Consider the following 18940-nt stretch of genomic DNA (forward strand, 5'->3'; position numbering starts at 1 on the left):
CACAGAGAAGCTGTTAATTATTAGAGAAGGCATGAGCGTAGATGGATTGCGGTCACTGTGTCACCTAGTGAGCTTGATCATCACAGCTCCAACAGGACATCAGGAAGATAATACAATTTTTTTTTTTTAAAAGCCTAGCAGGTGCCAATATCACCTTTCTACAAGAAACATGCCTTATACATTAGTTCTTGCCCCCTAAGCCATCAAGTTTTCACAAAGGCTGTAATTGCAACAAAAGTCCAGAATGCAAATTTCTATCAGCCATATGTAGAATTATAGATGGTGAACTGTGAATAACAAGGATGTTTTTCACAGAGGTGTTCTGAATGACATCAAAGAGACAATAAGAGCAAAGCTAGTGTTATCTACGCAAATGTCACTTACAAATGAGTACGTATTAAAAACAGTAAGTGAAACACTGTACTATACTATGAGGTTGTCCATAGCAGCAGTGGCAGCTGATAATTTTACCAGGAAGGGGTGCAGTGGCACACATACACATCACTCAGACCCATTCATTCACACACACCCATTCACAAAATTCACTAACAAATACACATTTGTTCATATATGCATGCACCAAACATTTAAAAAAAAAAAAAAAACATCAAACGACTCATCAGCAGCTCTCCGACAGGGAAGGCTCGGAGGTGTCCCAGGAGGGTTGGGACTGCTGCCTTCCCTCACTAGCTGACTTCCGGTCAGCCAATGGAGGAAGGCAGCAGTCCCAAACTCGTCACGGAGTGGGTGGGATGGGGTCAGTAAGACTGCTGACCTCACAACACTCTGTGACGATTTGTCACTGATTGACACTCAGCCCTGGGCACTTCAGAGCTTAAAACTGAAGCGCCCTGTCCGAGGCAATGGGTGATTATTCCCCCTCGTCACAAGGACAACGGCATAGAGGCACTTTTGCCAGGCTGAGGTCATGCCCACAGGGTCTGAAGTCCTCAGACTGGCAAAGTTCAATTCGGGCAGCCAGGAGCCTGCACATTATGCTCATGTCTAGCTCTTGGCTGCCTGACCTGAACCAGAAGCGTGTCTTTTAGATGGCTTAGTTCAGCCTGACAAGACACTCTTCTTGCCTGGAAAAAGGCAGTGGGGGTGACCCCTCAGCCCGTACGGACAAGCCGCTACTGTATAGCATAGAGAAAGGAGAAATAATTGATTATGTAGTTAAAAGTGTCAAATTTTAGAAAAACACCATTAGCTTTGAAAAACCACTGTCTCTAGTAGGAAGAGATTGTTAAAACTGTTCCCTGCAAGGTGCAGCTAACAATGGGCACTGATTGGAATTAGAATGCGTACGTTTTGTGAATAAAATGTTAATTAAACAGTTAATAGTAAAAAACCTATGCAAAGTGGTTTGAGGCTGCTGTTAGGATTATGAAACCCATTGCTCATATGGAATGGTGAAATGTTGTCTGCATTTGAAAGAGCATGTGCGATATGGGCTTTTAACCCACTGGATTTTGTGCAATAAAAGGAGCCAAACGTAATATATTTATAAAAACACACTCATAATGTTTATGACTATTGCACATACGTGACACGTAATCACTCAATGAGGACAGAAAAGAAACTTTACCAAACGACAAGTAGGTAGTCCCGCTCTCTTGATCATACAATGTATTTAGTATTTCAGCACGTTTGTATGATTGCGTAATAATTGGAAAAATACTTTTTGATCCATAACATTATTTACATTCTTTTAAATTACAAATATTTAACAAGTTACACATGCTTTTACAAAACAATTACGTAGTCTTACTTTTTTTTAGTCAGAATAGGTTGCAGCATAAACAATATACATCAGATTTGTTGTATGTCACGTAAAGCTCAGCGGTCAGTACTTCAATAGGAGTGAAGTCTTTGCTCTTTCAATAATGCAGGGACCAGGATGGACGTCCTGAAGGATGAATTGCTACATTGTGTCTACAGAACCACAGGCCGGCTTGTTTAAGGTTCCTGAAACCTTCCACTGACGAACGTTCACCCTACTTGGCGATTCAACATCAAAGGTGGAGACATCCTTTAGCTGTCGTGTCCATGTCACATTGGCTCTGTGCTTAAACGTCAGTGAAAAATTATTAGAATTTATGACGGCGGTCTGGTGGAATCCGTCCTTGCACCTCGATAGGTCACCAAATTGGCCCTGCAACTTTTGAGGGGTCTTAGCATTTTATCACTGAAAGTATAACATACTGGTAGGCAATATAAACATTGATCATTTCCAAGGAAAAAAGCATCCAAGAGAACGGGATGTTGTTGCATGTAGTGAGATCTAACATCCATTCGATGTCTGTTCCACGTACCAAAATATTTAATAAAGGGAGATGGAGGTGTACAATCTATGGAATGAACACTTGCAAAAGCAAGTGATAATTTCTGGGCAACACCAAAACGTGAGTGAACATCGTCCTTTGGTCTACAAGTGATTAATTGATCTATATTCACCAAAAGACAAAGCATTCAATATGAGTGCCATTTACTACAGATTTGTCAGTACACATTGCGAAGTGATTTCCCTTTTGACCCATAAGCTTAGGAAAAGAGCTAGTTCACCAATAAAAGTGCTGAAAATAAATGTAACGTTGTGAAAAACTGGACACACGTTGACCACATCAGGTATGTAAACACCTTGTCACAAAAGTTTTAACACACAAAGCCTCTGATTTCATGAACATTCGCTACTTTACTTTGTAAACATAAGACATTGGGAAAATGCCACATATCCTAAGTCTGCAATTCATAACAAATTGCACTCATCTAGTAAATAAAAAACTGTTGGAGTTCAAATGCAGGCAGCTTAGTCACTGGTCAGTTTTAAGGGGTGTTGGAAAGAGGAATATTCTAGCGCTTATGAGGGTCACTTGGTGGGGCAGAGCATAAGGACGTGGTTACTGACCTCGTGGTACGGAGCATAGGTACCGAGTGGACAGATTTCCAAGATGCAAGAGTTGCCTAAAGCCGGTTTGAAATGCAATGAACTGAAATGAAAATCCAATGGAATGGAAACCGAACTAGGTCTATGACTGTAGCCCAATTAAGAATTACTACTGAGACCTGTGTTTGGAGAAGGGGCTAGAGAGCACACAGGTTGCTAAAGGGTTCGGCAGAAGATTGAGGAAGTTCAACCTGTATGACGAATTCATTTCTATTTGATGACAGTCTGTTTAAATAACCTTCCAGTCAGAACGATAAATGTGTCCCATAGCTCTTCTTGGTTTCGTTGTCAACCACCAAATTAAATGAATCATTTGTAAAAAAAAAAAAAAAAAAAAAACGAAATTATTTTAATGCCTATTTTCCACATCATTCAAATGTATAAATATATATTTTACATCAGAAATAATTCGACTTTGAATGCATCGTTAAGCACTATTTTCATGCTATGGTTTCCTCTGACTTAAAAGTAAGTTCTGACATTCGATGTATGTTCAAGAGTGAGTCTCCAAGAGTGTCTAGCTCTTGGCACATGATCATTCTTGCATCGTTGTGCCCATATGAAGGATAACATGCAATGACTATACAGGTAATTGCTAGTCAAGATATTTCTATTGTGTAAGCAGCGAGGTTTGCTACATCCAAGAGAGCGATCTAGATAAGTAGACAATCAATCCGTTTAAACATTCATTACTTTGGAAGACACATGATCCATTTTCCTCCAGTCACACCAACATCCCACCATCGTGCTTGGAATGCAGTCACTATAGAGAATAACAATAATGACATAATCCCACACAAGACATCCTGGATGGTGGATAGTGAGTGATTCCAAGGAAACACAGGTCCCAACAGGTTTTTGAGTGAAGAGCCATAGCCCATAACAACTTAATGAGTGAGCTGCTATAAGCCAAGTTGGGTTGCAAGTGTCCTTGTGTATACACACTAGATGTATGGGTGGCTCCAAAAAATCATTCAGAATGAGAATAGGAAGCATGGATGCAATAACACTGATAACATCAAGGAGATCCACTGAAGGAGGACGCCAGGCATTGTGGGTTGAGCTGTGAAGATAATGTTCCATTTATGTAGAAGTTGAGTCTTACTGGTTCTCTGTCAAAGAGAATACCAGTTAGAGACATTAGCCACCCTAAGTGTACCATATATAAATACTACAAAGGAGTCATTTTCACAAAGTGTAGGAAGAGAAAAGTCAACTTTGGGTCGGGATGATGAGTTTGTGACGACTCAGGAGTCTTTCATTCCAAAGTGTCTGTCATTGCACATATACATCCTGAGGCTGCAACCCCGGAAGCGCTGTCACCTGGGTGCATTGTAGCCATACGGATGCTTCAGAATCAGTGTGTCATGGCTGGGCAGGACATTTGTGTGGTAGTGTTCCACCAGACTCCCTACTTCCGAAAACAATAACGATTCTTCGAGGTAGACCTTGGAGCCCTGTGGAAAAAGTAAGCAGTAGGTGTTAGAAGTAGCCACATTTTCTAAGCTCAGTCAGAATCCCATCTGCTAACATAGGTGCAGTTGTAGTAAGTAGAAACATATAGCAATATATTAAGGATCTATTGGACTAAGACTGCCTAATTACCTCACCGATTGCTAACATTCAGAAATCAACTCAATGAAAATAGTTTTTTCAAAAAAGTGAGTTATTTTAAATCTGTGCCTATACATCTATAAATCTTTAATTCGTCCTAAATCTAGATGTGCAAAAGTAAGCCATTTTTACGCAACAAGCAAACACACTTATAGAGGGAATGGCAAGATAAAAGACCCATCATAGAACTCAGGAATATTTTTTTAGCCCTTTATCTTGTAGGCATGGGACTCAATAGGCACGATTACCTTTTAGCACAGCCGTTGGGATTTTATCTGAAATCCCATAAAAGCAGATAAAAAAAAAAACCTGTGAGAGTTATAGGATTATAATATTTGTGGAATTAGAACTCTGCGTAGGATACTTGGTCCAAACACTCTAAGGCTAGAAAAATGTACTGACCCTTGGTCATCCGAACTCTATGCACCTAATAGGCAGGTGAGCCTGACACCACTGTTCGATTGAGTTTGACCTCATAGGGCACTTTACAACACATTTTTTATAAGCAACTATATATGAGAACATAGTTTTTAAAAGCAGTTAAAGTAATCCTGTCTTTCTATTTGACATGATCAATTATACGTTCTTAAAATGAATTGTGTCTTATTTGATTTGTAATTGCTACTTCCTTTCACTTGCCTCCTGTGTATCTTCCCAAGAGATTGCCAGTCTTGTAACAAGGCTATTTAGAAGTTGCATGATGGGAAAATGAAGTCAAAATAATGTCACAATGTAAGACAGCAGAGCTATTCCTCAAGTTAGATAGCTCTTACAAGGTCACAGACGGACTACAAAGGTCACACAGATTTTATGGAAGCTTTAGCAACCAGGTGGGGGACACAGACAGTATTAAATAGCTTATATCTAGTGCTCGCTCCATTCTTACATCAAGAGCGGAGGGCTTGATTTCAAGTGGGAGCGGAATATTAGTTCCTTGCGTTTCTTTTTTGAGCTTAGTGTTATGTTGCTCGGGAAGCACACTGGTACATGATCTGAATTTCTTGAATGAGATATTTGCAGAAGAAACTATTTTAAAAAGGGACCCAACCCCTCATCCACACTTGGTGGCATGCTTCGTCATAGGGGCGCTCTTCACCAACACCTTAATAGTGCAGGATAGGTTGATCCAGAGCACTTAGCATAATTTAGAACAGAAAATATATCCCTTATTTAACACCAACCAAGTTAATTGTTTACCTACATTTTGGAAATTCTACCACATTAGCACATTAGCAAGCAGCCGCAATTATTCTTTTATATCACTTTTTAAAAAAATTGAAAATTGATTTATTGGTCGCTAAACAAAAGCTTGATATATCAATCAAATAATATTTTCTGCCAAACAATTATTGCTTTTTTTCTGAAAACGCACGCTTTGTCCAGTTTTTTTTTTTTTTAAAGAATCAATTCTTGTCCAAAAAACATCTTGCAGTTTTTTAACAACATACTACATTTGCAATCACATATATCCCTAACTACCAACCTAACCGATCATGTCAAGACTTTGTAAGGCAAAACATAATTTTGTACTTCATGACTTGCAAAATTGAGAAATTGAAACAGAGTTCTCACGTTTCCCAGTTCCATGTGTGAGTAGCTGTTCTAAAATGGACTGATCTGCTCCTGGAAAACCAGAGAAATCTTTTCAAAGAAAAAAAAAAAAAAAACATTGGCAAAGCCAGTAGTTCTAGTCTATACAAGAGATACGGGCTAGTGTGTTTTAGCCATGTGGTACACCAGCGTGGCTGCTGTTCAACTTGGCTAAAAGTTAGTGGGGTAGAGGGGAAGTCCTAAAAATAACTCACCAATTCCTGCAAATTTTATGACCTTTACTTGGGTAACAGCCATTGCGAACAATGCATTCCAACACTAGAAAGGAAGCGCCTTAAGAGGCAAATACAGAAATAGATTCTCTTCGGTGTTACCTTTACCTTGTGCAGTGACCGTGTCACGCATGTTAGCATTGTCCTGTCTACTGGAAATTATGTGATGCTACCACCAGCATTGCAGACCTCGAGCCCTGTCTGGCTTGCGTGACAGCCAATACTCAGGAAACAGGATTTTCAACACCAGCCAGAGGCAACAGCCAATACACCCTTGTGAACAAAAACAGGTTCCAACTGGTGACAAGGACACTGCATATTTCTTTTCTGCCAAGGCCCCCTCACAATTCCTTGGAAGGTAAAGTCTAGGCTTGTAATCTGCATTTGGAAATCAAAATCCACCTCAAACTCTTAAAAGGACCATCCAGCAAACAGAAAGAAAACATTCTCGTTAACCTGCTGTGCACCACTAACAATCAACAGTAACGAACAAGAACTGGAAGCATTTCGGGCCAGATGTATCAAAGGGTTTTACTCATTTTGTGTCTATGGGAAAAAGCTTTAGTACATATGGGCCTTAATTTCCATGTAGAGGGTTTTCAAGCAGAATAGGTCTACATGTACCACTGATTGTTGGAAACCCAGCAAAAACTGTTAAAATGAAAATAAGAAATCTGACGCACCACTAAATGTCAAACCAGTTCTAGGTATAGATTAACATGGATCAGAGGCAGATTCCCAAACTGGAGCACATGGCTAAATTAGTAACCCCCAAAAGATGAAACGTTTGGGAGGGACATTCTAGCACTGATGATACATACTGTAGACAGATGCTTACTAACCCATGTGTAATGAGAAAATATGCACACAATTATAAACAATTATACATGTATTAATATGAGAATTATAAAATTCACAGACATACCCATGTGAAAGTGAGATAAATGACAAAATACTGACAAAAGGGCACCTGGGCACAACAATGGTTCTGGATAAATCAATTCTATTAAATTAAAACATTGGTTATATGAGATTTGCCCTAAGATGCATTACCTAAGAAAAGGTGTGCTAATGGAAAAATGTCTATGATAGTGTTCACTGACTAGCTCAATCCTCACAAAATCCTACAACTGATGAATCAATGAGATTCCTAATGTAGCAGGTTAATGTTCTTCAACTAATAAATGCCTAATTCAGACCTGAGCAGACAACTCCCTTTGTACATGATGGCAGCGTGTTGGTGGACATCAGCATGCTAATATCAGTTTCACTTGGAGGCACTGCAGGGCTGTCTGGCAGGAAAGACGCCTTTAAGGCTCCCAAGTCATAGGGGATCCCTGGGAATTCCCTGGCCACAACCGTGTGGTATCATCAGGGAAATCCTGGGAGAAGTTCCCAACAGACCCGAGTGTTCCAAGACATTGGTAATCCCACAGCAGGTGACGACACAACCCAAAAGAAGGTACTCATTTGGATTACTAGTGTGTAGGGCTATGCAAAATCCATTGAAGCAGTCTGCTACTCCTGGCTTAGGGAATTGAGAGGATTCTCTCTGGCTTATTGGGCTTGTGCAGCAGGCCACTAGAAGAAAGCCCACGGATAGCCTAAGATCCAGGGAATGGGAAATAAGGATCCTTTTTCTTGATTTGTGTTTGAAACTGTGTCCACTTGAGTACACAAAATGTTTAATAGATGGACCTTTAAAGAGCACCTGGTTGCCAGTGAAATGACGATCCTGCTTCTGGAATGGTTATACTTCAAGCATCATAAGGCCAGAGAGTATGTGCATTTCATCTTTCAACCCAAACCCATCATTTGCTCAACTGTTGATTCGGTCACTAACTACTGTCCAAACTGCGATGGGGAGAGTGCTTTATTTTATCAAAGCAAGCATTATTGCTTTTCAGATCCAAGTAACAAATCATGTAACATGTATGTATTTGTAAAGTGCATGTTCATCCAGAATGGATGCTGAAAGGACAGAAATGTGTTACCCAATTCACTTACTTATGCCTACTACCCCTCCTGGGGTATAGGCCATCAACCAGGACTCTCCAGCCATCTCTATCCTGGGCTTTTCTTTCAATCTGACTGCAGGTGTATCCCATTGCTGTCAACCTCAAGGCCTTGACGCCAGGTGTTTCTTAGGTTTCCTGTTTTCCTAGGAGGGTTCCAGACGAGGGCTTGCCTGGTGATGTTGGATGCGGGCTTGGGAAATGTGTGACCTATCCATCCCCAGCATCTTTTCATGATTTCTTCATGAGTAGGGAGTATAAAAGACTGCTGCTATAGGTCGTTGTTACTTATGGTGGATATGGAAGATGTTCCTCAGACAGATGTTGATGAATGTCTGGACTTTGTCTGAGGTGATCACTGTTGCCCTCCAAGTTTCTGTCCAGACAGAGGGACTGTTTTTATGTCGGTTTTTAAAAGCCTGATCTTGGTTTGCAGAGTTAGGTCCTTGGAGCTCCAGATGTTCTTTAGCTGAACAAAGGCAGCCCTTGCTTTGCCGATTGTTGCCTTGATGTTGGTGTATGTGCTGTCCTGCTTGTCAAGGACACTTCCCGGTAGGTGAAGACCTCAACCTCTTCCAGTGCATTGCTTTCAAGAGTAACTGTAGTGTTAGTTTTCAGGATATTGGTTCTTCCACTCTGCATGTTGAGGCCAAGTTGTGCTGATGTGGCTGCCACACTGTCGGTCTTCTCTTGCATGTGCAGATGGGTATGGGAAAGTAGGGCCAGGTTGTCTGCAAAGTTCAGCTCTCGAGGTGCATCCAAGGTGTCCACTTGATCCCATTTCTTCTCCTTGCTGTGGATGTCTTCATGTTCCAGTCTACAGCCAGCAGGAAGAGAAAAGGCAAGAGCAAACAACCCTGGCGAACTCTGGTCCTCACTTAGTCCATGGAGGACAACTCACATAAGCCTTCTATCTTGCAGGTCAACCCCTCTTAAGAAATTCTTTTGAGGTTATCTGCCACACCATAGTGGTGGAGGAGTTTCCAAAGGTTCGCACTTCTCCATGCTCTTGAATACCATCTCATAGTCTATGAAGATGAAATACAGAGGGAGGTTCCATTCGATCGACTGCTCCGTGATGGATTTCAGTGTTGCAATCTGGTCTGTGCAGGATCTTCCTTTGTGGACGTCTGTTTGCTTGTCTTGCAAATGTGAGTCGACTTGCTGCTTGTTGATTCTGTCAGGACAACTCTATTGAACACTTTGCTTGGGGTTGATAGAAGAGTTATCCCTCTGTAGTTTATGCAGTTACTAAGGCCATCTTTTCTGGAGGTCTTCATGGGATAGCCCTCCTAACAGTCTGATTGCACCTTTTCCTCTTCACAGACCCTTCCAAACATGGGGTAGAGCATGTCTACTTATGTTTAAATGTCTGCCATCTGTGCCTCTGCTGAAATGCTGTCAGATCCTGCTGCTTTCCCATTTCTCAGACGTTTGATGGCTTGCTGCATTTCTTCTTTTGTTGATCTTCTGCAGTCAATTGATAAGTCCTTGTCAGCTGGCTCTATGTCTGGTAGAGACTAAGGCACAGGCTGGTTCAGCAGTTCTTCAAAGTGCTCCACCCATCTTCGTTGTTGGCCTTCATTATCCATGATTGTCTTCTCAGCCTTGTCTAACAGGTCTTTCTGGCTTGCTAGATCTCCAGCAGATACAGCAAACCCAACTCAATGGTACTCCTTTTAGCTACCACAAAAGGATGAAAGGCTGAGTGGACCAACCATGATTCAAATTTGTAACCAGGAGGTAAAACAAAGATCTTTGCAGTGGATGCTTTAGTCCACTGAGCCACCAGACCTAGCCTGATCAAGTCTTGTGGTCTGTAAGGTTGGGGCATCAAGTGTAATGAAGGATGCTATTCAGACATAATCACACCAAGAAAACCTCTGCTACTTCATTTGGGGAACACAGATGATGGACAGACAAAAGAAGCAAAGAAAAAAATTGCACATTTATGTCTGTGTGCAAACAGAAGACAATAGGGCCTCATTATGTATGACTAAGTAAATGGTGTGATCTTTTTATACACTTAATAAAAATCCAACTTAGCCAAGCCAGAATTTATCAGTTGCGCTAAACCCCACCCAATGACAGCTTTTTGGGGTAATAACATTGGAGTTTGGTGCTTACTGCACAAAAATCTATTTCTTCTGGTCAATACAAGGCACTTTTCTCCAGAAATAAATGTTGGCAGGTTTAACCTGTCGATATTTAAAACAAAACTCAGTTGCATTATGTGCAGCAAACACAGTTACAGTGCATATCACAATAAACCGTGCCACTCTAAATGAGGGCATAGATCTCCACATTTCCAATGAGGACCAAGCCACTGAATTTGAGAACAACTGAAATAAGTTGAGATATATGTGAATATGTCCAGTGACTACTCTAGGGTATGTTGCAAACTGTTTTTATTAAATCTCATTTTTTTCTGTGATTGCTAGATAGTTTCTATATCTTTTGATAGTTTTTATATCTTTCTTTTTCTTCAGTGTACTTAGGTGTTTAAGTATACTGCCTTCCAACTATACCTTTTATTTGATTCTTTACCTAGGCCGCACTATTTAACACGGCTAAAACCAGGTGTATATTGGCAAATGATTAACTGACGGCAGATACTAAAGATGAAGAACGGGGAAGTTTGAACATCACAGGCATACAGGGGGCTCAGACTACGTAACCTCCTCTAAGGAGTCTGTTGATGTGAACACGTGTCCTTACCTTCGGAAAGACAAGACTGAAGCAATATCAGTATTCAGAATTTCTTCTATTTGGTACTCCCCCAAGCAATGGATTCTAGTGGACTCGTTTGAGAGTTTGCAAAGCAGAGGTACAGAATGATCTTAAAATTATTGTAAAACATGCCCTTGGTGCATAAATAGGAAATTTCCACGAACCTTTTCAAATATTCTGTAATTTCTTACTCTTGATTCATTTCCATCCCAAACTACCAATACCTAGAGAAATAGAAAGAGAGGTCAGTTCAGGATACGTAATATTAGTGCATAAAGACAACTCTGGCCAAACCCGGAAGACAATAATTCTGATAGCTTACGTGAAATCATTGGTAAGGACTATGGTATTTCAGGCAATAAATAATAGGCTTGAAGAGGCTTTGAAGAGTGTACCAGTGTGGAAGGCTGACCAGTAGCAGCATTAGCATTTTGAAAAGGTGTATGGTTGTGCCCAGTTACATTTTCCTCCAATTTTAAGAACCCTGGCACTGCCCGATAGTGTCCGGTGAACAAATTAACCTGGGACAAACTATCTTAAAGAATAAGGAAAAGATATATCCTTGACTCCAAACATTCCAGACAAAGCCCTATCTGCGCAGGCCTTACTAATATACCTTGCAACAATATAGTATACACCATCATTATTTAAGGAATCAGATGATATGGCATTAAAGCTCTGACTACAAAATCAGTTTCAACTTTTAAAGGCCATCGGCTGAAAATACACAGGTAATCCTGCTTGTATCTAATGCAAAGAGACTGTCCAAGTTAGTTTACAAATGTACATCCTGTGATTTCCAGAAGGAGACATCAGTGGACAATATTAGAATATTAAACCAGTTTCCCTAAGAGCTTTATACCTCACCGGACCGGTTGTGTTTTTGACCAGTTACCACAGGAGGATTCGGTTACAAACATACTATAAATGGGACTGGTTTGATGGAATGAGGAAGCAATGCTTGCAATCTGCCAGTAAGAGGAGGGAACTCAAGTTCCCTTTTAGAAAAAAAAGTACACCACTTTAGATTTTCACACACGTTACCTTTCCGGTCTTTGTTGAATTTCTTATGCAGTACAGTCCGTTCAATGGACGTTTGCCAGTGCTGCAGTTTTTCATCAGTCTAAAGAACAAAAAAAGTGAAAATGTCAAATTTGGTCAAGATAACCTTCTTAAATCAACTGTCTAAAGCTACTTTTAAAATATCTTTCAGAATTTTGTTTTAATTAGAATTTCAAAATAGATTAGTAAGATGTCAATATTTGCTTGTGACTCGTTTGCCCATGATAACTTTCATAGTCGGCGCTTCTTAGGTAAGCTCAGTTCGCTTCGCAAGCTGTTGTATGACGGCTGCCAGAATGTTAAGCAGAGTGTTTTCTAGAGCGAGTGGAAGTTTCAGACACGTGTTCTCGTTTGTTACAGTATATGGACGGATCCGCTGGGAATGGGTGATTGATTTGGTTAGCCCAAAGCAGAGGGCTTAGCTACAGTCTAGCTGGGACTTGAATGAAGTGAGATCTTTGTGTTTTGATACATTTAATTGGACAAGTTCAAGAAAAACTGCCCAAGTGGCTCAATGAACTCTCTACTTCTCTCAATGGACTCCTTTCTTTGGTAATTGAGAAGATCAAATCAAGTTACCTCAAAGATATATTAGCATTTAATTAAGTTTGTGTGTAGAGCACAGTAACCCAGTACGTGTTTCTACAGTCCAATCTACTGCTACTTTGAAATGTTTGTGCAACTCTGAAAAATAATATATTGAACTGTCTTGTCAAATGAATTATAAGGAGTCAAGGTGTGAAGAGTTGAAGTGCTAGAATTTTTAGATTGACTGAGCGGGGGAGGAGGTGGGAGAACCATCAACAACTCCTTGCACCTGAAGCGAACATGGGAATGGGGCTGTTTCACTGGGCAGCATTACAATCTCTTGTCAAGAACAGCCACTTCATGAGGGAGTAAGAGGCAGCTGTGGAGTCTTGCACTGGCCTTACATTAACCCCCTTCTACTTCATTTTTAAACTAAACATCTTTGTAATCTCATAGGAAACTTAAACCTGGGTGTTTACGCCTATGCTTGTAACCACATATGACCTAACATCTCCATTTAATTTTGGGGCAATGGGATGCATTTTATCAACCTGTAAATATTGGCTTGATCTTCTTTACACCAGAGGACCGATACAAAGAAAATCAAGGACGCCCTGATAATGCAGGTATTTGCCAAGATGCTGTGCTCACATCAACTGGGAGATGAGCAAAAGGGCAGAGTCTCTCGTTGGCTAAGAAAATGGGAGTTCAAGAACATTTCTTTGAACATTCCTTAGGATGGGAAGAGGTAGTCTGAGAATAAAGTTTTGGCCAGTAAAGCAATCAGTGGGAGAGTTCCTACACAATATTCCTTGTTACGCATGCAGGGCATAGTTTACTATCTGGGTGGCACTGTTTTAAGATCTATGGGTGCCAGAAGGTGCTGCGGGTGCACAAAGTGTGACAATGATATTGTTCATTCGTGCTTAGGGAGATACAAAGCTTTGTGCATCTAAAAGATATGATGTGAAGATGGAGCAACATTCTCAATGTTACACATCTTTAATTAGGTCTCAATGCCTTGGATGGTTTGCTACTGGGTGTGTATGTGTGTGTATATATATATATGCACCGAGATGGGCAAGCAAGAGATTTAGAAATGGTGGGGTATAACTATATGGAACAAGTATAGGGGAAAAAGAAGGAATAAGACTTTGGTGTTGAGAGACACCACAGAGGGTGTAAAGAAGGGCTAGAGTTAAAAAAATATTGATGAGTTCTGGACTGATTGGTGTATGTAAGGAAAAGCATGGAAAGATCATGCAACAGTGAGGAAAGCAAGGACTTTTTACAAAACATTTGGTTAACATGGTAGTGTGGAAAGTGACAAAGTTGGAGACAACAGAAGTGCCCTACCCCCCCCCCCCCCCCCCCACACACTCCTTCAAACAGAACACCATAGTCCATATTGGCATATTGGAATTTCACGATTGCTGGCACTTCATTTTCAGTTATGTATATTTATCCATATTTTTGCATAGCAAAATATTCCTTAGATTAGGAGGCAAAACATATTGCAATAGATGTAAGGTTATGGGTCTCACATACTACATTTAATGACCGTGAATTCACACGGGTTGGGACTGACTCTTCATGCTCCAGATTTACAACACTAGTGAGCTCTGGTTTTACATTCAACACTCAGCGATGTAGTTAAACTTGCATACAATCACTTACGTGTGGAGTGTGCAAAGACCCCATGGCTCTCTGAGGCTATACTTTTGTACAAACTACTTATGAAGATATTGTTTCAGACCTTGTTATAATTATTGTTTTTTATCAGCTAACATGAGAGGCGACTCCAGGTCGATTATCAAATAAAACACAACTCTCTTACCTTTCCACTTCCGCGGAATCCGTGGTGTTGACAAAGACAGAATACGGTAATCGCACCTGAAAAGCAAAATATCCGTTTTTTTAAAAGAAGTTCACACAATTGCCTTACAATATGGTATTATGACCACTCTAGACCTGCCTAGGCCAACTTTAGCAGCACGTACATAAGTAAACCACACCTAGGTACTTAGCAACTGACAGCAGAATAAATGGTAAGTGATAGGTAGTGAGTTTAAAGGGCACACGTGCCTAGGAGGACTGCGCCCAAGGATAAGCTTAAAACAAACAGGGAGTGGCAGGCAGTAATCTGAGAAACTAATAACATAAAACAAACTCTACATTTGAGAATTCAAAGCCAATGGCCATTTCAGTTTCTACGTTCTGAAAATGTATCAGTGCCATGTGGTCTGTTTAAAACAAAGTAGCTCACCCTAAAACCTACATATTTCAAGTCTGAAAGTAATACTTGGGTGTTCGTACAGGCCAGTGGCAATTCCACTCTGTTGCATGTAATGGAACAGGCCAATGCTTTTGGGCAACGCGGTTTCAAAGAGCATAATTTACCTTTCCATAATTCCTCAATGATGCTCAAGGAAGTACTAATTGAGTTAGTGTGCATGTTCCAAATGGGTATTGAGACAGCAAACTGTCTTACCAGACTGCATCCAGCAAACACTGATATGACAATGCTTCTGTGAATTCAGGGTATAGAATGCAGGTCTGCGAAACAGTGTCACAGTGACAGGAGACAAAGACAGAATGTGGGTATAAGTGTAGGTAGAGAGGGTGCATGTATGTGTGTGTGGTTCAATATTCAAGGACTAGGAGTTCTGGACACTAAGGGGGTCATTATGACTTCGGCAGATGGAAAAGCCCGTCCAGCAAAGTCCCGATGGGGAGGTTGTCGCCACAGCGGCCACTCCCCGCCGGCCCCATCATGAGTTTCCCGCTGGCCCAGTGGTAAATGGCCTACAGCATTGTCGCCGGCTCCTAATAGTGTCAGCAGCAACCAGGGGGGCCCCTGCACCCCATCTCCACCAGCATTTACATGGCGGGGTTTCCGCCATGTAACCGCTGGTGGGGAGGGGGGGGTCATAGTCCCCAGGGTGGCGCTGCTTTCAGCGCTGCCATGGCAGATTAGGACCGCCGCCCTGGCAGATTAGGATCGCCAGCATTGCCAGCCACTCCTGTGGAGGAAAACTGGCGGTAGAACTGCGGTGTTACCGCTGCGGTCGCAATGTGGAGGTCGGACCACCACATTGTCAGAGGTCCGACTACCACCGTGACCCAAATGCCATGAATGACTGAGGTCAGAAACATATCTTGTTAGACCACAATAGTAAACCACGCACGCCACTAATGTGCAAGCAGTCTGTATCCTGTCACAGGCTTTGTGCGAGTACAAACACACCATCCCATTACTTGGAAAGAACACAGCAGCTCAGTTGATGGCACCCGACTTACCTTTTCATAGTCCTCGTCAGAATCGTTTTGTTCTTTGTGATTTAAACTCACATTTACTCGAGGAACAGGTCTTGGCTTTTCACAGGAAAACTCACGGAAACTCTGTCCATCTGGGGAAGACCTCCTGGAAGAAAAAAACAACCGCTATCAAAACAAAATCAGTTTTAGAGAATATTATGATCTTAAATTGAAATACAATTTTATTCTGGGACGTTTTGGTCTCTGAAGACTCTGCTGTAGTAATTATTGTTTACTAAGATGGGTAATTAAGACAAGCTTAGGCCCCAGCCCAGTCTTGTGTAATAGCCCTTGATACTAGTGACTAGTGCATATTAAGCGCTTCCAGTTTCGGAGGTATAAGAATTAAGGCACCCTCAAATTAATTCATATGCCCAGGATCTCTAAATCAGAAACCTATATTAACTTCATAATTTCTTCTCAAATCAACACTATCCCTGTGCAGACTGGTGTTGTGTTTAACAAAGAAAACTAGCAGCACTAGCAGCCCAGTCTTTTCACTGACCATCGTCAAGGCGTTACTGAGATGGGCAGGAGAAAAACCTTCAGAAATTTTAGAATGCTTAAAACGCTGCTGTCCATTTGATTACTGTCACTGGTGTACGTTATCCTGTACCTGTGAGGTATTTAAACAAAATATCAGAAAAACATTATCATGTGGACAAAATATTGTGCCAAGAATACAGAGGACAAAAATGTTGTGATGGTAAGTTTGTATAGCTAAGCAAAGTTTTACAGTATATAAATCCACATACATAGACCTTACACACACATATATATATATATATATATACACACACACACACACATATATATGTATATGTTCAAGGTCGTAAATGTAGAGTTAAGAATAGTAACTCTATCAATACTTACCTTTTTGCACTTAACTTCTCAATATTTTGAACCTCAATATTTGACACAATATCAATCCACACAATATTTTTGTTACTGATGTTCTGTCAGTGATCCATCTGTGGACCTACGACGACTTCATTGATCCACACTACAAACATTTAGCAAATTCAAAACACTGGTATTCCTTCACAGGGCCAAATATTCCCAAGATTTGGCTCTTCGAGCAGTAGCAGCACCCCCCCACCTCCCAGCGCCTTGAAACCCTCACGGGTATGTAGCGCGCTTTACAAATTGATTGATTGATTGATAGGTATTTAAAATGGCCAAATATTTAAAATGGCCATACTAGACTACAGATGTGGTTCAGTCAACCAAATAGGTCACTAAGAGTTCTGGGCAATAATTCAGACTACTACAATAGGCCTAATGCTGTGATCCTGTTAATCACAGAAGCCTTGGAGCTTGAGAAACAGTAGTGAGTGATCACCATACAAGATGTGTATTTTAAACATCTGAATACTGCTACACCCCTAAAAGGTATACCTCAAATCCCTCCTCCTAAAATAAAAAATCCTGTCTGAAATAGCTGCATTCTCCCTAAGCAACATCATGAAGATTTTTTCAGATGTCCAAACAAAGTGCCCTGATAGTTATATTCGATCATCCTTCAATAACTCAACTTCTTGTTTCTTTCAAACATTCTTCCTACTATTCTGATGTCATCATGCCGGTTGCCCTTTGTCTTAGAATTAATAATAACCCTTTGGACCACGAGATTTCTATTCATCCGCCTTCAAATTCTGTGAAATCACAACAAAAGTTTAGAAACACAACAGTGACACTTCTATCGAAATCAGCACCGATTTCCTAACTCCCACTTCTAGGCAAACTTATTTAGAATTCTATAGCAAATCAATACTAAATACTCATCTAAAAAAAAATACAATCTGCTGAGCACATGTAGATGAGGATTGAGATCCACATATGGCACTGAAACAGAGACTATTGGCTTCGCCATAGGCATATCCTGCAACGCTTGCCGCCCACAGGATAATTTTTGATATGTAGGATTATGAGTGACTCTACTTGCTCCTTCTGGATAACTATAATTGCTGACAAGCTCAACTGATATTTCATATTGGTGACCCCCCCGCCCCCAATCTGGATTACACCTAGCCTTGTGCTGATTACCTTTAACTTGTTTATGGAGACCTTGGCATGGTATCTTTCTTCAATACAAACATCAGAATGTATCAGTATGTTGAAGGCAGACACTCCGATCTAACCTGGAGGCAATGCTGACATATGGATATAAAAGTATTTATTGACTTTACAAAATTGAGTGTACACCATCTGGGTAAAACTTAATTTTGCCAAGACAGAATCACTCTGATTGCAAACTACAAACAACCCTGACCCCATGCGACTCTGGCTCTCAGGTTTCTCCTCTTTTGAAATCGAGTCCATATGATAACATTGTTTTCCAAAACATCATTTGCAAAAATCACTTTTGATAAATTATATTTGACAAAACAAATCGTTATTCTGTCTACTGGTATTTGATCAAACACCTTACATACATTCCAACTTTCTCTTAATATCTTTTTATTTAATTTCTTGTTTTGTATTGATATCTGTTTCTATTTACATATCTATTTCATTTGCAGTGTGTGTGTTTGTGTGTGTGTGCATTTGTGTACGTGTTGGTGTACATTCACTGAAAAAAAAAAAAAAGGTTACAGGGAGGTTATAGTTAGGTTGACGTTTTACCCACACAAAGTTATTCAAATTCAGTAGTTATACTGATGTTAAGAAACTATAACGTGTGGCCTAAAGTTACTTTACAGCACAAGTTCTAGTTTAAACTATAACTGTGACAATCACACAGACAAACACACCCACACACACACACACACCCACACCCCCTTCACCCCTCCCCGATTGCGGGACATATATTTGGGCATGTGAATAAACAAAAGCTGAGTGGTATATTTGTGTCTGCATCCAACTCTTTCGTGTGTGAATCTGGGCAGTAGATTAGCGCCAGC

General features: G+C 40.6%; 1 protein-coding gene across 2 annotated transcripts in view; it reads right to left on the reverse strand.

Moving 5' to 3' along the window:
• Positions 1 to 1565: 1565 nt before the first annotated feature.
• The window catches only part of SH3BP2 (SH3 domain binding protein 2), a 190700-nt gene continuing 173325 nt past the window's right edge, over positions 1566 to 18940 (reverse strand). For both annotated transcript variants that reach the window (XM_069203586.1, XM_069203578.1), the window contains 5 exons: positions 16020 to 16143; positions 14557 to 14612; positions 12174 to 12252; positions 11294 to 11353; positions 1566 to 4404 (listed from right to left, as the gene is read on the reverse strand). In XM_069203586.1, the coding sequence (XP_069059687.1) occupies positions 4267 to 4404; positions 11294 to 11353; positions 12174 to 12252; positions 14557 to 14612; positions 16020 to 16143 (457 nt within the window). In that variant the 3' untranslated portion in view covers positions 1566 to 4266. The remainder of the gene's footprint in view (positions 4405 to 11293; positions 11354 to 12173; positions 12253 to 14556; positions 14613 to 16019; positions 16144 to 18940) is intronic.

The sequence above is a fragment of the Pleurodeles waltl genome, chromosome 1_2 (genome assembly GCF_031143425.1).
Source record: "Pleurodeles waltl isolate 20211129_DDA chromosome 1_2, aPleWal1.hap1.20221129, whole genome shotgun sequence".
Taxonomy (NCBI): Eukaryota; Metazoa; Chordata; class Amphibia; order Caudata; family Salamandridae; genus Pleurodeles; species Pleurodeles waltl.